This window comes from Bos mutus, chromosome 9, assembly GCF_027580195.1.
Source record: "Bos mutus isolate GX-2022 chromosome 9, NWIPB_WYAK_1.1, whole genome shotgun sequence".
NCBI classification, from domain to species: domain Eukaryota; kingdom Metazoa; phylum Chordata; class Mammalia; order Artiodactyla; family Bovidae; genus Bos; species Bos mutus.
The window spans coordinates 13227979-13249678 of NC_091625.1; the positions used below are offsets into that span (position 1 = coordinate 13227979).

Here is a 21700-nt window from a genome sequence, read left to right on the forward strand (position 1 = left end):
ATGGAAGAATGCATTCTAAGTTACAGTGATGCTTGATTCTGGACAGATCAGATCAAATATCTGGTGAGGGAGAGGAATAGGACTGGAGAACGGAACAAAAGGGTAGTTTAACTTGTTATATAACTAACTCCTAGCCTTTAAGTTAAAAAAAAAAAGAGAGAGAGAGCAAGAGAAATAAGGAAAAAACCATGCCACAGAGCCTCTCAGTTAGACTTTTCTTGGCTTCATGGGTACACTCTCGGGTAGGGCCTGCTGAGGTCTGCAGGAGAGGGTAGAGGGGAGTGTTGGAGTTACTGCGCTTTTACTCTGCTTTTGTGCTGGCCTTCCTGGGGCCGTGGCTGAGGAGTGTGGGCCACCTTTTGTGCAGAAGCCCTGTGGCTCTGGTTCTGTTTGCTGCTCATTCTCTAATCTTGCAAATGATGAGCGTGCCCTTTGCACTGACATCTTCAGTCAGCTTCTCCTGGGGACGTACAGGATACCTGAGTCAATTTATTCTCTCTCCCTTGGCAGTCTGTCCTTCAGGCTAAAGCCCAGGAATTCTAACAAAGTACCTGATGGTCCCTGATCCATGGGTTGTGCCTAGATAATTATTTGGAAAAAAGTTAAAGGAGGGGGAAAAAAAGGCAGTATGCAAAGATAAATTATTTCAGTAATTACAAGAGGCATCTGAAATTAAAGTATTAGTTGCTCAGTCGTGTCTGACTATTTGGGACCCTGTGGACTGTAGCCCGTCAGGCTCCTCTTCCTCCATGGAATTCTCCAAGCAGCAATACTGGAGTGGGTAGCCATTCCCTTCTCCAGGAGATCTTCTTGACCCAGGGACTGAACCCCAGTCTCCCTCATTGCAGGCAGATTCTTTACCTTCTGAGCCAAATTATTTCAGTAATTGCAAGAGGCATCTGAAATTAAAGTATTAGTTGCTCAGTCGTGTCTGACTATTTGGGACCCTGTGGACTGTAGCCCGTCAGGCTCCTCTTCCTCCATGGAATTCTCCAAGCAGCAATACTGGAGTGGGTAGCCATTCCCTTCTCCAGGAGATCTTCTTGACCCAGGGACTGAACCCCAGTCTCCCTCATTGCAGGCAGATTCTTTACCTTCTGAGCCAAATTATTTCAGTAATTGAAAGAAACATCTGAAATGAAATCCTTATTAATATCTGATTTCTTTCCATATCTAAAATGAAATCATGGTCCTTCTGGGAGAGCCCACACACAAGACTAGTTTGGCAGTGGCGGTGGTGGGGTCATCTAGGAGTCGAAGTGTGTATCTGGTGCCTGTAAAAGTCAGGAGCTGAGAACAGTAACTGTGGGGCTTTTGAGGGTGAGCTGAGCCCAGGAGGGGAGCAGAGCCAAAATGATCAAGTGTACATGAATGAACACAGGCTCAGGGTGAGCCTCGAGGTGGGGACTGCATGGTGGAGCAAATGAAGCCAAGGTGGATGAAATATCAGAATTGAGTCTGAGATCAGGAGGCAGGTCACCACAGAGGAAAACTGGGAACCACAAACTCAGGGATACCGGTGGAGTCATGATTCTGCTTTGTCTGTTTCTATTTCAAGTCATTTTTATTTTTGAATGCTGATTAAGTGGTTTACATTCTAAATTTATTAGATACAGATTTATGTGTGGAATTCCTTGGTGGCTCAGTGGCAAAAGAATTCACTTGCAATGCAGGAGATGTGGGTTTGATCCCTGGGTTGGGAAGATCCCCTGGAGAAGGAAATGGCAACCCACTCCAGTATTCTTGCCTGGGAAAGCCCATGGACAGAGGAGCCTGCAGGGCTACAGTCCATGGGGCTTCAAGAGTCAGACACGACTGAACTAAACCACCACCACCACCACATAGATTTATGTAATTATATTTATATAATTTAAAATTTCTTTTTCCTTTATACATTTGCCTTTTGCAAAAATTGGTGATGTGACAGTTAACTTGTGGTGTGTATATAATGTTGACCAGGTTTAAAAATCCTGACACACTGTATTGGCTCTGCCTCCTTTAAAAAATACAGACAATATAAAAGTTAAGTTCAGTGTTTAAAAAACCACATTTGCATGCAGCTTAAAGACTAAAATAATTCTACAAGACTTAGTGGAAAAACAAAAGAAAAGCCAGCATCCGCCTTTACCTATGTTGTCTGTTTCCAGAGGAAACCATTTTATTTTTATTATTTATATTATTATTTTTTTTAGCATTTATTATTTACTACTATACTACTGAGTGGAGTTGATGTGCAATATTATATAAGTTGTAGGTGTATGAAATAGCAATTCACAATTTTTAAGGTTTATACTCCATTCAGAAGAAGCTATTTTATTTTTTGGCCATGCAGCACAGCTTACAGGACCTTACTTCCCTGACCAGGGATTGAACCCGCACCCTCAGCAGTGAAACTGGCACTTTAACCACTGAACCGCCAGGGAATTCCCCAGTGGAAGCCATTTTAAATGGGAAATTTTCCTTCATGGCATTTCTAGCTCAGTTTCCATCTTTTCTGCTGGCTTTCCATATCTTCATTGAGATCTTAACTAGATAGTTTTCTTAGGCTGTGGTAATTTTGGGGACAACATTTTTGGTTATAATGTTCATGTCCTCTGTTATTACATTATTCTGGTGAGAATTATTAGCCATTTTTCTGTTTTTATTTTTTAGTTTAAACTGAATTCTCTTGTATCTTTGTATAAATCTTGTTTTGGTACAAAAATATTTTCATTATGGAAAATGTTAATGTATGGAAGTAGAAAGAGGAGTGCATTGAATCCCCACATATCCCTCACCCACCTCAATAACCCTCAACTGTAATTCCATATAATTCCACCTGGCCCAACCTGCTTGTCCCCTCTTGTATTATTATTATTGTTTATAGTAAAATATATATAACATATAGGGCAGTTGGTAAAGAATCTGCCTGCAATGCTGGAGACCCTGGTTGGATTCCTGGGTCGGGAAGATCCCCTGGAGAAGGGAATAGGCTACCCACTCCAGTATTCTTGCACTTCCTTTGTGGCTCAGCTGGTAAAGAATCCACCTGCAATGCAGGAATAAAGATTGTAATAGCTATGTGCAGTTTTTTCTTGTTTTGATATACATGTATGTATACTTATATATATCAAAGTATATATATATATTTTTTTTTTTTTCCTTGTGGCTCATCTGGTAAAGAATCCACTTGCAATGTGGGAGACCTGGGTTCGATCCCTGGGTTGGGGAGATCCCCTGGAGAAGGGAAAGGCTACCCACTCCAGTATTCTGGCCTGGAGAATTCCATGGACTGTTTAGACAGAGTCGGACACGACTGAGCAACTTTCACTTTCATATAAAACATAAAACTTGCCACTTTAACCACGTTTACAGTTCTGTGGCATTAAATATCTTCACACTGATTTGTAACCATCACCACCATCTATCTCTAGAACTTTTTATCCTTCCTAAACTGAAACTCCCTACCCATTAAGCAACAATTCTCCATGCCCCACTCTCCCTAGCCCTTGGCAACCACCAATAGAATGTATTTTCTATCTCTATGAATTTGACTACTCTGGGGGTATGTGTTCAGTCACTCAGTCATGTCTGACAACCTCATGGACAGTAGCCCAACTCCTCTGTCCATGGATATGAATGAAATCTTGCAATAGTTGTCCTGTTGTGACTTATTTATTTCACTTAGCATAATGCCACCAAGGTTCAAACATGTTGCAGCATGTGCCAGAATTTCTTTTCCGAATAATATCCCATTGTATGAATAAGTCATATTTTTTAGTCTGTTTAGTCATCAAGGAACACCTGTGTTGAGTTCACCCCTTGGCTATTGTGAACAGTGCTTATGTGAACAAGTGTGTATAAATCTATGTTTTGAGTTCCTGCTTTCAATTCTTTTGGATGTACACCCCGAAGTGGAGTTACTGAATCTTATGGTAATTCTATGTTTAATTTTTTTAAGGAACTGCCATGCAGTTTTTCACCATGGCTGCACTTTAACTTTCCTACCAGCAATGCACAAGGATTTCAGTTTCTCCACACTCTTTCCAATGCTTGTTATTTCCTATGGTTTATTTATTTATTTGATAATAGCCATCCTAATGAGTGTGAATTGGTTCCTGTGTTGTTTCTGAAGCAAATCTCAGATATCACAAATTTCACCCACAATTATTTCAGGAAGTATTTCTTTTTTTCAGTATGTATTTCTAGAAGATAAAAACACTTTTAAAATTATCAGTTCAGTTCAGTTACTCAGTCATATCCAACTCTTTGCGACCCCATGGACTGCAGCATGCCAGGGTTCCCTGTCCATCACCAACTCCCAGAGCTTGATCAGACTCATGTCCATCAAGTCAGTGATGCCATCCAACCATCTCATCCTCCGTTGGCCCCTTCTCCTCCTGCCTTTAATCTTTAATGACCCAGCATCAGGGTCATTTCAAGTGAGTCAGTTCTTTTCATCAGGTGGCCAAAGTATTGGAGTTTCAGCTTCAGCACCAGTTCTTCCAGTGAATATTCAGGACTGATTTCCTTAACCATTGACTGGTTTGATGATCTTGCAGTCCAAGGGACTCTCAAGAGTCTTTTCCAACACCACAGTTCAAAAGCATCAATTCTTTGGTGCTCAGCTTTCTTTATAGTCCAAACTCTCACATCAATACATGACTACTGGAAAAACCATAGCCTTGACTAGACGGACCTTCGTTGGCAAAGTGATGTCTGTGCTTTTGAATATGTTGTCTAGGTTGGTCATAGCTTTTCTTTCAAGGAGCAGGCATCTTTTAATTTCATGGCTGCAGTCACCATCTGCAGTGATTTTGGAGCCCCCCAAAATAAAGTCTCTCACTGTTTCCATTGTTTCCCCACCTATTTGCCGTGAAGTGATGGGACCAGATGCCATGATCTTTGTTTTTTGAATGTTGAGTTTTAAGCCAACTTTTTCACTCTTCTCTTTCACTTTCATTAAGAAGCTCTTTAGTTCTTCTTCGCTTTCTGCCATAAGGATGGTGTATCTGTATATCTGAGGTTATTGATATTTTTCCCAGCAATCTTGATTCCAGCTTGTGCTTCATCCAGCCCAGGGTTTCTCATGATGTACTCTGCATATAAGTTAAATAAGCAAGGTGACAATATATAGCCTTGACGTACTCCTTTCCCAATTTGGAACCATCTGTTGTTCTGTGTCCAGTTCCAACTATTGTTTCTTGACCTGCATACAGATTTCTCAGGAGGAGGTAGGTAAGGTGGTCTGGTATTCCCATCTCTTTAAGAATTTTTCATTTTGTTGGGGTTCACACAGTCAAAGGCTTTGGCGTACTCAATAAAGCAGAAGTAGATGTTTTTCTGGAACTCTACTTAAGACTATATTTCCAACCTGAAGAATTAATAACAGCTCTTTAATATCATCAAATACCTAGTCACTATGCAAAATTTCAGTTGTTTCAAAATGGAATAATTATTTTACCAGTGTTCCATTTGGATCTGGAGCCAAATAATATTCGTACATTGTCATTAATTGTTGTCTTTTAAGTCTCTTTAAACCTATAGTTTCTTTCAATTATCTTTATTTTTCCTTAAAATTTATTTGTTGAAAAAATTTGATTGTTTGATAAGACATCCCACAGCTTGCTGCTGCTACTGCTGCTAAGTCACTTCAGTCGTGTCCGACTCTGTGCAACCCCATAGACGGCAGCTCACCAGGCTCCCCTGTCCCTGGGATTATCCAGGCAAGAACACTGGAGTGGGTTGCCATTTCCTTCTCCAGTGTGTGAAAGCGAAAAGTGAAAGTGAAGTCTCTCAGTCGTGTCCGACCCTCAGCGACCCCGTGGACTACAGCCCACCAGGCTCCTCTGTCCGGGATTTTCCAGGCAAGAGTACTGGAGTGGGGTGCCATTGCCGTCTCCATCCCACAGCCTAGATTTTGCTAATACATCCCTGAGGTATTTTCCCCTTCATGGATCACAGCCTTGTGACCAAAACCACCCCAAATAAAGAGAAATGTAAGAAGGCGAAGTGATTGTCTGAGGAGGCTTTACAGATAGCTGAGGAAAGAAGAGAAGCAAAAGGCAAGGGAGAAAGGGAAAGATGTGCCCAACTGCATGCAGGGTTCCAGAGAAGAGCAAGGAGAGATAAGAAAGCCTTCTTACGTGAATGATACAAAGAAATAGAGGAGGTTCTCATGAAAAAAAAAAAAAAAAAAGAAAGAAATAGAGGAGAACAATAGAATGGGAAAGACTAGAGATCTCTTCAAGAAAATTGGAGATAGCAAGGGAACATTTCATGCAAACATAGGTACAATAAAGGACAGAAAAGGTAAGGACCTAATAGAAGCAGAAGAGATTAAGAAGAGATGGCAAGACTACGCATAAGAACTGTACAAAAAAATGTCTTAATGACCGGGATAACCATAGTGGTGTGGTCACTCACCTAGAGCCAGACATCCTGGAATGTGAAGTCAAGTGGACCTTAGGAAGCATTACCATGAACAAAGCTAGTGGAGGTGATGGAGTTCCAGCTGAGCTATTTAAAATCCTAAAAGATGATGCTGTTAAAGTGTTGCACTCAATATGTCACCAATTTTGGAAAACTTGGCAGTGGGCACAGGACTGGAAAAGGCCATTTTTCATTTCAATCCTCAAGAAAAGCAATGCCAAAGGATGTTCAAACTACCACGCAGTTGTGCTCATTTCACATGCTAACAAGGTTTTGCTCAAAATACTTCAAGTTAGGCTTCAGTGATACATGAATTAAGAACTTCCACATGTTCAAGTTGGATTTAGAAAAGGCAGAGGAACAAGAGATCAAATTCCCAATATCTGTTGGATCATAGAAAAAGCAAGAGAATTCCAGAAAAAACATCTGCTTCATTGACTATGCTAAAGCCTTTGACTGTGTGGATCACAGCAAACTGTGGAAAATTCTTAAAGAGATGAGAATATCAGACCACCTTACCTGTCTCCCAAGAAACCTGTAATGCAAGTCAAGAAACAACAGAACTGAACGTGGAACAAAGGACAGTTCAAAATTGGGAAAGGAGTACATCAAAGCTGTGTATTGTCACTCTGCTTATTTAACTTATATGCAGAGTACATCATGCGCAATCCCCAACTGGATGAATCACCAGGTGGAATCAAGATTGCCAGGAGAAATATCAACAACCTCAAATATGCAAATGATAACACTCTAATAGGAGAAAGTGAAGAGGAACTAAAAAGCCTCTTGAAGAGGGTGAAAGAGGAGAGTGAAAAAGCTGGTTTAAAACTCAGCATTCAAAAAACTGAGATCATGGCATCCAGCCCCATCACTTCGTGGAGAACAGAAGGGGAAAAATTGGAAGCAGTGACAGATTTTCTTTTCTTTGGCTCCAAAATCACTGCGGACAGTGGCTGCAGACTTGAAATTAAAAGACACTTGCTCCTTTAAAGGAAAGCTATGACAATCCTAGACAGCATATTAGAAAACAGGGACATCATTTTGCCAACGAAGGTCTGTCTAGTCAAAGCTATGGTTTTTCCAGTAGTCATGTATGGATGTAAGAGAGTTGACTTATAAAGAAAGCTGAGTGTCAAAGAACTGATGCTTTCAAACTGTGGTGTTGGAGAAGACTCTTGAGAGTCTCTTGGACAGCAAGGAGATCAAACTAGTTAATCATAAAGGAGATCGACCCTGAATATTTATTGGAAGGACTAACGCTGAAGCTGAAGCTCCAGTACTTTGGGCACCTGAGGTGAAGAGCCGACTCATTGGAAAACACTGACTCAATGGACATGATTCTGAGCAAATTCTGGGATATAGTGAAGGACAGGGAAGCCTGGCCTGCTGCAGCCTATGGGGTCACAAAGAGCCAGACAGGACTTGGTGACTAAATAGCAACAACCCTGAGGTGTTTAATATGTTCCCCTATATTTGTTTGCAAATTGGAATCAGATTCAGGTTCAGTCTTTTGACAAGACCACTTAGGTGGTTCTGGGTTCTTCTATAGGGATACAGCGTATCTGGATATTTCCTATAGCAGCCGTTTATTATTATTGTTTAGGCCCACATGATCCAATAGAGTAGTCACATGTTGCCTGCTCTTTAAATTTAAATTAATTCAAATGAAATAAAATACAAATCTCAGTGTCTTGGGTATGCCAACCACATGTCCCGTGCTCAGTAGCCTCATGTTGCTCATGGCTACAGTACTGAGGTGGATATGGAACATTTCGATCCTCACTGAAGATTCTGTTGTATAGCACTGGTCTAGATCTATTAATTCACCAAGGCTGTGATATGGTGCTAATTCTAACATACATTTTACATTTTACTGGCTGGAAAACTTGTGAAACGAGAAATTTCCCTGTGTCTCCTATTTGGTTACCAGTGATACAGTTCATGTAGGAAAAGCAGGATAGAGTTTAATACTTCCCCTTTCACAGGATTGATTCTAAGTTATAAATAAGTAAACCATACATCAGTCAGTCAGTTAGTTCAGTCGCTTAGTTGTGTCCAACTCTTTGCGACCCCATGAATCGCAGCACGCCAGGCCTCCCTGTCCATCACCAACTCCCGGAGTTCACCCAGACTCACGTCCGTCGAGTCAGTGATGCCATCCAGCCATCTCATCCTCTGTTGTCCCCTTCTCCTCCTGCCCCCAATCCCTCCCAGCATCAGAGTCTTTTCCAATGAGTCAACTCTTCGCATGAGGTGGCCAAAGTACTGGAGTTTCAGCTTTAGCATTATTCCTTAACTTTATATAATTCTTGTTCACTACAGACCCAACTAATGAATTATGGTTATACTTCCTTTTTTACCTAGTTTTTTTTTTTTTCTTTTCCCTAGAGTTTCTGAATTTCCTTCCCATCGTTACACAATTTTACATTATCATAGCCTCAATTTTCTCCCCCAGTTTCCCATCACATTTATCTATTCTATTCAGGTCCCTTTTACCCTTGAGGCCTTATTCCTGGAATTCTTCTTCCTGTTGGAACTTCTCTCGTCATTGCTCTCTGGGGTTATATATACTTTTTCCTGAATCTCATGTCTTCCTTTTTCTTGGCTTCTATGATTGGTTTGCTAAATATGTCCTCCTAAAGTAACTTCCTAAAAAGAGTTTGTTGAAGCAAAGTTCCTAAGCCATTCCATTTCTGAAAATGTTTTCATTCTTTCTCCACTCTTGTTTGATAATTTGGTGGGACACAAAATTTTAATTTTAAAATCTCCCCAAAAGAGTTAAGAACAAGCCTAATTATTATTATTCCTAGTTAATTTCAATATCATTCCTTGTCTTCCAGTAGACAAGAATTTCCTCTTCTGCTTTGAGTTAGAAAGATTCTGGTATTCTGTGCAGGATTCTATCTAAATAGTTCTCAAATAGATGATAAATGTAAGTAAACATTCATTTCATACATAATATTTCTTAAATTTTATACAATTTGAACATGTAAAAATCAACAACAAACTTGAGGATGCACTCTATGCTGTAAATCAGTAACTAATGTTTCTCTCGATGTGTCTCCAGAAACCAGCCTCACTTTCACCCTCTGTTAGGGTGGAAATGAGAGTGGCTCCTCTGTTACCCCTAGTGACCACTGCTGAAGTTTTTGCTTCTTATTTCCATATCAGACTCTGCCGGTTTAGAGTTCTGAGTTTGCGAGAGAGGCGTGTTTGCACTAGTGACAGTGCAGCAGTTCGCTTAAACTCGCAGCTGAGCCTGGCCGCGTGGGGCTCCTCATGCCAGTGAATCAGCGGTCACAGAAGTGGTTGCTTTACTGGCTGGAGTGACTGAATGCTCTTGACTGTCGAGGAGTTGAAACTACACAGTGGAAGTAAGGAGTATTTCTGGAATACAGAAGATACACTGGGGCATCTCTCAGTCTCCCCAAGTCCTGTGGTTAAAAATCAATAGAAAACAACAATATAATATGCAGAGGACGGATAATGGTTCAGACCCTTCAGGAGTGAAGACCTAGGTCACTCCACCATGCAGAGAGCCATGCCAGCCCAGGTGATTACTGCGAGCAGAGGTATAGGTCCTAGAAGAAGGTAGTTGTAAATACAAGCTTGTGACGAGTAGCAGAAACAAAGACTGTAATAGCTACCTGCGGTTCTTTCTTGTTTTGATATACATGTATATATTCTTATATATATATATCAAAAAATATATATATATATACATATTTTCCTTGTGGTTCAGCTGGTAAAGAATTCGCCTGCAGTGCGGGAGACCTTGTGTTGGATACCTGGGTTAGGAATATCCCCTGGAAAAGGGAAAGGTTACCCACTTCAGTATTCTGGCCTGGAGAATTCCATGGACTGTTTAGTGCATGAGATCACAAAGAATCGGACACAACTGGGTCACTTTCGCTTTCATATATATGTATTGTGTATTATATATAAATACACACACACTTCATTCCTGAGGTATGAGATTAACTGCTATTAACACATTAGATGATAGAGAGGGGGAAGGATATTTATATATCTGATATTTATATATAATATATATTACTATTTATTAAAATTACCAGGTGGCTCAGTGGTAAAGAATCTGCTTGCTAAGCAGGAGATGCAGGTTCAGTTCCTGTGTCAGGAAGGTCCCTGGAAAAAGAAATAGCAACCCACTCCAATATTATTGCCTGGGAAACGCCATGGACAGAGGAACCTGGTGGGCTGCAGTCCATGGGGTTGCAAAGAGTAGGACAGTACTTAGGGACTGACCATGCAAAATTATAATATAAATATCATATATAGAATATTTTTATTATCATTAGCTTTTATAATAATGTATAGTATTATAACATTATTAATATAGTAATATATTATATAATAAAATAAATATTACTATTGTATCAACATATCAATCAATAATAGAGTGTGAATTAATATATCATCACTGTATTTTTACATTAATATAAATAATTAATGTTCCCATATTACTATATTAACATATATATTATATACTGTATATGCATTATATAAATATTACTTTTAATATAATATTAATATTGTATATATAAACTAATATTTTTATTCCCCTTCTCAATTTTCTACCATGTAATATATATTAATAGCAGTTAATCTTAAACCTTAGGTTTAAAGTTACAGGCTCTCAAAGGGAGAATGTGATTCAGCTAGAAAAGGCACTGATAATGTCCAAAAACAGTTGAAGGACTTTGTATACTCTTTTGGAGAGAGGGTCGTTTTTGGTTCTGTGAGGGATACTTGTATCATGTTGGGGGAAAGCATGAATTTTCTGTCTTTTATTGAAGTTAAGTATGGTTTAAACGGGTATATTCAGAAGCCAAGCTGACGAGGCATGGACTTTGGTAGCTTCATACTGTGCCAGATTATCTAAGATGAAGCTAAATTTCTCAGAATTCCCCTCCCTATATGGTTATGAGTTGGTGTTGGCCACAAGAGACACTTTATGTGACTTTGGAAGCCAGCTTGAAGCAGAAGTCGTATTTTTCACTCTGAAGGTTGGTGCCGGGCGCTAGGCATTGGCCACCAGCCCAGATTGTTACTGCTGTGCTAGCTGACTTGGTGGGTGTGGGGCGGCAGTGGGGCCCAAGGTCCTCCACTTCTCAGGGGGTCTTCTCCTTGAGCTTTTCTGAATTCTGGGCCAAGTACATATTTAGCTGGCTTCTCTTGCAGCTTACCCATGACATCAGAGTTGGAGGTGTTAATAGACACATGCGTTCCAGTTCACCCTCATGTTTCCTTGTTGTGGTTCACATGTAGCTTTTTCCCCCTGGCCGACTTACAGTGACTTTGACTCAACACTAGATGCACAATCAACAGCTGCTCCACAAGCTCCCATGATTGTGTAGGATTTGTCTCCTATTGATTCTGCTTTTCTCAGTGAACCACATGCTAAAGACATGTCAGCAGGGACATGGGAACAGTGTGAGTTCTTATGCCAAAGGCCATTCAGTTTTCATGGGAGAAACATACATAGGTTTTTTGTATCAAGATTCATTAATTTTATTCCAAAGAGTTTCTAAGATGCTCCCTTAAAGACTACTTACTAAAACAATATCATTTTTATTGTTTTATTTTTAAAAGTTATATATATTTATGTATGTAGACAGTTTGGCAGGTCCAGGTAATTGCCTGGATATGGATAACATTTTGATGAATATCCTTCAAATCTTTCTTCACTGCATATATATATATAATGTATGTGTGTGTGCATGCTAAGTTGCTTTAGTCCTGTCTGACTCTTTGCGACCCCATAGACTATAGCCCTCCAGGTTCCTCTGTTTGTGGGATTCTCCAGGCAAGGATACTGGAGTGGGTTGCTGTGCCTTCCTCCAGGGGATCTTCCCAATCCAGGGATTGAACCCTTGTCTCTTATGTCTCCTGTATTGGCAGATGGGTTCTTTGCCTCATCTGTGCCTCATTTCTGCAAATCCACGTGGCCAAATTTCTGCACAGTTAAGCTTCTTGTGTGTATCGTGAGAAGGAAGGCATGAACAGGGAGGTCACATCAATTTAAAATACGCACAGCCTTCATTTTATAAAACAGCAAGGTGGTTCTAAACTTTTCTAGACATCTTCTGGGGATGCAACATTATCAACTAATTTTTTGGAGTCCTTCTTATACCTGCCTGCCTCTAGAATGAACCTGAATTGATTGATCTATCTTCTGACGTGAAGCTTGGAATTTTCTCCAGTTTCCCAATTTCCTTTTCTCATCAAAGACAGAGTCTACCTGTAGACCCTCTGTGGCCCACAGTATGCTGAAATGAAGTAGAATTTCAGTCCCTATCCCAGACCTGCTGAATCAGGATTTGCATTTTACTGTGATTCTCATACACATTAGAGCTTGAGAAGCACTGATACAGACTGGGACAGAGCCCACACTCAGCCCTGTACTACAGAGGTGAGGAGACCAAACGGGCAGTAACAGCCATGTCAGGGACAGAGTGTGTACCCAATGATCCACTTCAACCCTTTCCACTTTACCCAAGCCCTGCCTGCACAGGAAGTCAGCCACTAAAGATAGGCGCGTGGAGGAGCCGTGAGGACACAGGGGCCTCTGCAAGCCGATCAGCAGGGTGAAAAAGGGTGGAACAGGAAAGGGAGGAAAGCAAGTTCCTGGACTCCCAAACCACAGTTTGTCTAGGTGCTACTTTCCCCCTTATTTAGCACATAGATTTGTGAAGAGACAACCTTCCGATGACCTCTTTTCCTTTTGCATTTTGCCCTGTATTAAACGGTCACCATCTGAAACTTTTCTCCGTGAATTAGAAACTTGAAGTTGTCAGGGACTGAATGTGCCCGTTTTCCAACGGTTTCTGGCAGTTCCCCGCTTTTATGGTGTAGTCATGGTGAAACCTGAGTCATCTGAAGATGGTGAGGGTGCCAAGGAGCCGGGGAAGGAGCTGCAGCCAAGCCAGGACCCAGGAGCTGGGGCTCAGGAACTGCGGGCCACCCTGGGCCACTGGCCTTCCTTGGGGACAGGAGAGCCGCCCTAACCCTGTGTTTAAACAAATTGCTCCAAGCTTCACAGTGCTAATGAATACCTTCGGTAGCCGAAGTGTTCAGCGGCAGCCCAGAGTATGAAGCATCTCCCCACACAGTTGCTTCTCAGAGTTTCAAGGAGCAGCACCTCACTCTCACACGTGCCAGAATTTTCTTCCCCACCTTTTTTTTTTTTTTTTTTTTTTAAACCGAGAAACCCACATTTTCCTGGAGAGGCAAACAATATACATAACTCTTTGTTTCAAGAGGGGAAAAAAAGTTTTCTCCCGGGTTTATTGATTCATATACGTTCAACGGCTACCAGAAAACACACCCCTGTTTGGTGTGTTTGCCATTTTCTCTCAGATTCTGACTCACAGTCTGGAGGACAATGACTGATTTTTTCCCACCTCCCAGAGCGGCCGTGCACTCTTCTCCGCACAAGGAGGGGCCTGTTTACGCCCCCCGGCATCGCCGGCGGAGCGCTCGTGTAAACAGCCGGCGGAGCCGGGTGGCCGGGGGGCGGAGCGGGGCGGCCGCGCCAGGTCGGGCGGGCTGCGCGCCTCCCGCCTCCCGCCCGGGTCTGCGGTGTCGGCCGGGGCGCCGAGGAGTGCCGCGGTGATGCGGCGGGAGGGGTGGAGCCGCCGCGCCCCGGCTTGGTTTGGAGCCCTCGCTCGGTCGGCGGGCGCGCCCAGCGCTCACTGCTGAGCCGGGAGTCTGGGCGAAGCCGGGAGGCGGTGGGAGGCCACACCCGCGCGGCCCGCGTATTTCCTCGGGAGCCCGCGGCCGCAGCGCACACAGCGCCGAGATGCGGGGCCTCCGGCTCCTGACCGCCGCCCGCCTCTTCTGCGTGTGGAGCGCGGCGCTGGCCGCCGTCCCCGGGTAGGAGCGCGGGGCGCGCGGGGCGGGCGGGGAGCGGGGGTTCCCAGCCGGACCTCGGCCTGGAGATTTGAGCCTGCATCGCTTCAGCTCGGTCCTCCCAGGGACAGTTAACTTTCTCCACCCACGAGGTTGTTCAAGCGTCTCCGGCCAGGACTGCTTTCTGATGACTTTTTATTTTTAGTCCACGCTTCCTCTTGAGTTTGTTTCGACTTTTTGCGCCCCTCGCCCCCCTACAGTAATGTGCCTTCTTTTAAACACATTCGTGCATATTTTTTCTAAACAAGATGTCTCAACTTTAGCAATGATAAGGTGTGGCCGAGGTGGTTAAGTATGGGTTCAGGTGCAGACTTTGTAGGAAGATAACCAGTGAGACACTTAAGTAATGGAATGCACTTCCTTCCCCCTCGGAGGGTTTTGCCCTGGAGCCCTAATCCTTGGTTTGGGCAGAGAAAATGCTGTTTTAGCCATTTTTTGTGCTCTGCTCCACCTGGAAATGTCACCGCCGACAGATAGTTTAATTTCAGATGGTATATTTTAATTAGTGTTGTTGATTAGATGATGTTTTCTTGGGTAGATGCCCAAACATAAAAGTTTGAATAAGAAACAAGCAAAATCCATGTGTGTGTGTCTCTGTGTGTGTGTGTGTTTAAACCAAAAAAAAAAAAATTACCCTGGGATGATGTCTTGTATAAAGAAGTTTAGAGGCTTGTACTTTGCCAATAACTTCTGCTGTCTCAGTGTAAGCTATCCTGTGCTATTTGTGGTTTATAAAATGGAAATACTAACACAGGCCATCCTCTAGCAGTGCATACATTACTGCATTAAAATTGATTTATGGGAATGTACAACATGATAAATATAATTAACACTGCTGTATGTTATAAATGAACGTTATGAAGAGAGTAAATCTTTAGAGTTCTGATCACAAGGAAGAAAATAAGTATTTTCTCTATTTTAATTTCGTTCCTATGTGAGATGATGAATGTTCACTAAATTTATTGTGATAATCATCTTATAACATGTGTAAGTCAAATCATTATCTGTACATTTTAAACTTGTACAATGCTGTATGTCAGTTTTTTCTCAATAAAACAGGACAAAAATTGATTTAGGGGAATGATTTTCTTTCAACAGCCTTTCAATGCAGTTGATAAATGGAGCAGTGGGGCCACATTCATTGAAACAGTTACAGTTGACACTGTATAGGGAATCTATCTCACCATCTATGAAATTTGAGAATCTCAAAAGAATGAAGATGTAAGGATAAGCAACTTCATTTTTCTCTTGTTGTTGGGAACTCTTTAGGCCCAGGTTTCTGGTGACAGTCCCTGGGATCATCAGGCCAGGTGGAAATGTGACCATTGGGGTGGAGCTTCTGGAACACAGCCCCTCACAGGTCACCGTGAAGGCGGAACTGAGGAAGATGGCAGCGAACCGCACGGTCTCTGTCCTGGAAGCAGAAGGAGTCTTTGAAAAAGGTAAGATACACAGCAGAGCTCCTTCTGCGATAATTGTTCAGTTGCTCGGTGATGTCCGACTCTTTGCGACCCCATGGACTGCAGCACGCCGGGCTTCCCTGCCCTTCACTACTTCCAGAGTTTGCTCAAACTCATGTCCATTGAGTCAGTGATGCCATCCGACCATCTCACCCTCTGTCATCCCCTTCTCCTGCCTTCAGTCTTTCCCAGCATTAGGGTCTTTTCCATTGAGTCGGCTCTCCGCATCAGGTGGCCAAAGTATTGAGCTTCAGCTTCAGCAGCAGTCCTTCCAATGAGTATCAGGGTTGATTTCCTTTAGGATTGACTGGTTTGATCTCCTTGCTGTCAAAGGGACTCTCAAGAGTCTTCTCCAGCACCACAGTTCAAAGCATCAATTCTTTGACATTTGGCATTCTTTATGGTCCAAATCTCACATCTGTACATCTGCATTAATAATTGGAGTGTGCTAATAAAGCCATGTGCTTTATTAGCACATGGTAGGGTCATGGTAGGGTCATGAAGAAGCCACACATTTTCAGTGGCTTACACAATACACTTTTGTTTTTGACTCATGTAGAGTCCAAAGTGATGTTCCTGGGATGCTCTTCTAGGGGGAGGTTCTGAGGCCCAGGTTGCTTTCTCTTTGTGGCTCTGTCATCATCAGTATGTGGCTTCCAAGTCTGCAGGGCAGGAACGTGGAGTTCTTCTTGTGGGAGGTCCTTGTGGGCCAGGCCTGGACATGGCTCATATCACCCCTCCTCTCATGACCACGCTGAGCTTCACAGGAGTCTGGGGGTGTAGGTGTGCCTAGAAGAGGGAAAGGGCATAGTTAAAAGCCTGACACAAGACCATATTTGTATATGGTTTATATAAACCATGTGTAACCATATGTCTTTATTGGGTGCAGAGGATTTTACTAAGTAGGCCCATGGGAAGTAAAAGAAGAACTGTAGTTAAAATCTAGTTTTATAGAATATGTTTTAATTTTTTAGGTGACAAGAAAAAAAATAATGTAAACGTGGGAGCCATTTGTAAAAGAACCCACATCTCTTATTTTAAATTTTGGTTCTAACTAGGCCCAGGATTAAATTGGGTCAATGAATATCTTCTTTTTCAATACTAAGGGCAAAATAATTTTGAGGGGTAAATAGTTGAATATATAAACTCGTTTTTTCACAATGAAACGAACACTTAATTTTTTCTAATTGAAAGAGTAATATATACTCAGTGCTGGTAACCTGGAAAACACTGTAAGTAAAGAAAATCAAAGTCACCTGGAATCCTACCACCCACCTATAAACACTATTAACTAGAAGCATGATTACAGGTTTAGTCATAGACCAGAAACTGAGGCATAAATTCCTATAATGTTGAGAGTTATCTTTTAGGAGAATAATTTAAGGGCACAGAATGAAGGGTGAATGAAATTCCACAGTAGCTCATTATATAAATGTTTACCCTTTACCAGCATAGGGAAATTAATACCATCATGAAATAAGATAAAATCAAAGTTTATCTGCATTTGAGATTCTTTCTGCATTGGGAACTTGACTGACTGGGTAGGTAAATTTGGAGCTGGAAGAGGTGATGCGTGCAGGGGCCAGGCCACTTTATGTTGTAGTGGGAAAGACAGAAAAGTGGGAGGCCTTGTCCCTGGAGAGGAAATGTTAGTGCTTAAGATCCGAGATTGAGTCTTAGTACTAGCTGTGTGATCTTAGGTAGGTTACTTAAATGCTCTGAGCCTCAGTGTCCTCATGTATAAGATGGGGATAGTGTAAAGTTAAAATCAGTATCTAGTACCTGTTAGACACTCAGTAAACAAGATCTGTGAATATTGTGAGTAGAAATACTATTGAAGAAGAAGATGCCGGAAGCATCATTTCCTATTTACCTGGGGGCCAATCTCTACTTTCATTATTGAACTGTTTCTTCTGAAAATGGATGAAATCGTGGCCTTAGGATAATGGCTAAAGAAAATACTGAAATGCCAAGTCACAGCGGACAACACAAGGCTAAAGAGGGGTGGACGGCACAATCCTGGGAGCTTAATGGATGTTTGAAAAAGAAAGAGAGAAAATGCACTACTTTCAGGGGCTGTTTCATTGAAAATACCATTGCAAGCATGCTCCCTCTTTCAAAGGAGAATGTTAACTTTGTTATCAGGGGTTGTGAGTCATTGCTCTCAGAACAGATGCTTCCTGTAAGGTTAGGACTTAAGGATCAAGACATTTCTCCCTTTCTGTCTTCACATCCTTTGCTTGATCTGATTTTTCCAGTTGTAACAATATGTAGATCAAGAAGGACTTTCTAAATTAATGGGGCCTGGATCTTCCTAGGATTCATTTTATTTCTTGCCATCTAAACACAAGCAATTAAATACATTTTAGGTCTGATTATTTCATCATTTTCTCATGGAGGCCTCCACGAGGTTACTGCCAAGAAACGACTGAGCTTCCCTGGTGGTTCAGATGGTAAAGAACCTACCTACAATGCAGGAGACCCGGGTTTGATCCTTGAGTTGGAAAGATAACCTTGGAGAAGGGAATGGCTACCGTCTCCAGCATTCTTGCCTGGAGAATCCCATGGACAGAGGAGCCTGGCGGGTTGCAGTCCCCTTGGGGTCACAAAGAGTTGGACACGACTGAGTGACTAACACTTTCACTTTCACCTTCTAGCAGAGATGGGTAAGGAGGGGGACTGTTTCTGAGTGGCTGTTTCTAGCAGCTGGGCTGTTTTTTGGGTAGGGCAGTGTTTCACCATAACCAGAACGCATTTGAATTGCAGCATGGACCTTAATGGGCTTCCCAGCTGGCGCTAGTGGTAAAGAACCCGCCTGCCCATGCGGAAGATGTAAAGAGATACCGGTTGGATCCCTGGGTTGGGAGGATCCCCTGGAGGAGGAGGACGTGGCAACCCACTCCAGTATTCTTGCCTGGAGAATTCCATGGACAGGGGAGCCTGGCGGGCTACAGTCCATGGGGTCACAAAGAGTCGGACACAACTGAGTGACTAAGCACAGCACAAACCTTAATAAAATCAAAAAGTATGGCTTGTTCTCAAGGAAAAGCCCATTTAATTGTTTGGTAGATATGGGGAGAATTTTGTTTACATTTCCATCCTTGAGGCCAGTAGCATGGACTACATTACAGTTAGTTTATTCATTTGTAAATATATCAATTCTATATTTATAGGGGATCAATTATTTTTATGTATTTATTTTTTGGTGAACAATAGCCCTTGAGAAAAAAGTGTTTTTAATAAACTTTGAGGAGTTCTAAGAGTACAGACATGGAAGTGTACTTGTTATTACCACCACCAGCAGTATCATCACCACCATCATCATCATCATTTCTATGGTGAATAGTATAAAACAACTAGTTGAGAAAATATAATTGATAAAATTCAGTGGGAAGTGGTTACCAGAGGAGAGAAGATGGAGCAGCTATGGAGATTTGAAATCAAATCAGACTATCTGTTGGTTGGAGAGCGAGTCTGTCCCCTTATTTCTTACCTTCCGGCCTTTTACCTCTTCCTTAATTGTGTCGTTGCCTGGGAGTTCCACACCAAATTAAGAAAAAAAATGTTAAGAACATTTGAATTCACAGGTCATAAGTGAGAACCAGCTCTTAAAGCATGTAAAGTAATTGAATTATTTTTGATGTCCTTAAAACCGTAATTTCTGTTTTATTTCCCATTCTCTTTTTACAGTTTGAAATGTTCATTTGTAAACGTTCATTGTTTTTCCTGAATGAGATTTACCTCAAATAATGAAGAATATACCCTTTTCCTCCACTAATGAATTCATTGTCACTGGTTTCATATACCCCTGATAAAAGATTAAAAAAAAAAACCTAAGGAATCTCCATACTGTTTTCCATTAGTGGCTGGTCCAATTAACATTCCCACCAGCAGTGTAGGAGAGCTCTGTTTTCTCCACACCATCTCCAGCATTTATTGTCTGTAGACTTTTTAATAGCACAGGGAACTCTGCTCAATATTCTGCAATAACCTAAATGGGAAAAGAATTTGAAAAAGAATAGATACCTGTATATGTATAACCAAATCACTTTGCTATACATCTGAAACTAACACAACATTGTTTATAAATGATATTTTAATATGAAATAAAATTCAAAATAAATTAATAAAATTTATTTTCTGTCCTTCTTCCCCCAAAAAAAGAGGAAAGGAAAAAAAAAAACAAAACAAAAAACTACTAAGCAGAAAATCTTGACTGTTAACTTGAGTGCTCAGGAGGGCATCTCCTGGCCTGGAGGCACTGCTTATTTAATTACGACACCGAGCCTGCTTCCATCTTCCCACGGTCGGGTGAGGTGGACTCTGTGCGTATGTCTGTATCCTTTAATAACTTGCCTTTTCTTCTTGCCCTAAAATCTTGGAGAGTTAATGGGATGTTTATCTCCTATTTTTTAAGGATGAAACATCTTTCTTTGTCTTCTCCTATCAACTATGGGCTTTTTTGTTTTCTATCTCGATCCACGGGGATGGAAAATCAATATTTTAAAATTTGAGATGTTAGCTGGAGAACTTAAAAAATCATTCAATTCAGTTTGGATGGCTTTCTGGTGGAAACAAAGCTCCCGAACATACATTTCATGGCTCGTAGATCACAATCAGTGCCATGGTTTTTATGAGCATAGATGAATTAGCGTGCTATGTGGGCAGGTCTCCTAGGGAAGGTTTTCACAGGCAGTGTGCCAGTAGAGCTCAGTTTGAACTTGTAGCGACATGAGAATTATTTTTAAAGGGTGTGGGTTCTTCATTCACATGTCTTTGGTATTGTGTGTAATGTGTATACACAGTTCGGGACCAGAATGTGGTCACAATGAGCTTGAGCTCTGCAGCCAGGCTACCTGATGCCCTCTCGTTGGTGACTGTGTGTCTGTGGGCTGTCGCCTTTTCACTGGGCTTCGGTTTTATCATCTGAAGAGCAGTGGTTTCTGCTTTGTACAGTTACCCAGTTATTGTGAGGATGAAATGAGGTAAACATGTTTAGAGCACTTAAACGCAGAGGACCTATTCAAGGAGCTGGTGGTACCTACTGTTATTGGAAGATGATGGCAGCAGTCATGTCAGAGGCAATTCTTGGTCATGTGTTGGGACGATCTTGAACTGGGAACACTCTATAAAAGACACTCACTAGGAGGGGGTGGGAAGGGATGTAACATATTAAGTACTGAGTTTCCTTATAGTGTGGAGATTAATGCACAATCTTAACTTCAATAACCCTAGGAGGAAGGCACTATTATCTTCATTTTAGAGATGAGAAGTCTGAGGCTGAGAGAGAATAATTTTCCTGGATTAACACAGTAAATGGTATATATCGCTTGAATGTGAAGTTGGTTCTGATGGTTCTGTTGGTTCTGAATCTGAAGGTTTTCCACCGCCTGGAAGAACATGGAATAATTTTTGCTTGTTCCAGTTTGGAATATTGACGCAATGTGGTATCAGTCTTCTGTGAAAAGGATTTTTCTTGTTTGCTTGTGGTAGTTCAGAGTTGGATCTCATGAAATCTAATCTGGATCTAAGAGTTGCAAGCTGCAGTGCCAGCTCTCCTCCCGATTTAGTCTGAGCTTCGTAGAATTTGGGGGAGATGAGCCAAGTCAATCGCCTAGTTCATGGCTGAGGAGACTGAGGGGTGGTGTCTGGTGACTTGCCCAAGGTGAAATGCCCGTTGGTGGCAGAAACTGGAAACAGATCACAGACCCCCAAATTTACAATCCAGTGCTTTTTCCATTATACTCTAGGAAACTCTCCTGACATAGGGAACCGTGTGTGACTTAGGATATATTTGCAAATGTTGCTTTATCTGATACAAACAAAATATGGCTAACTAAGAAGTTGAAAATTGCTTGCCTGCATTTTTGCGCTAGTTTCTTATTTCAGCTGAAGGT

At 41.8% G+C, this 21700-nt stretch overlaps 1 protein-coding gene across 1 annotated transcript in view; it reads left to right on the forward strand.

Moving 5' to 3' along the window:
• The first annotated feature begins 13958 nt into the window (after positions 1–13958).
• The window catches only part of CD109 (CD109 molecule), a 138414-nt gene continuing 130672 nt past the window's right edge, over positions 13959–21700 (forward strand). The window contains exons 1-2 of the mRNA XM_070376204.1: positions 13959–14307; positions 15613–15785. Of these exons, the coding sequence (XP_070232305.1) occupies positions 14234–14307; positions 15613–15785 (247 nt within the window). The 5' untranslated portion in view covers positions 13959–14233. The remainder of the gene's footprint in view (positions 14308–15612; positions 15786–21700) is intronic.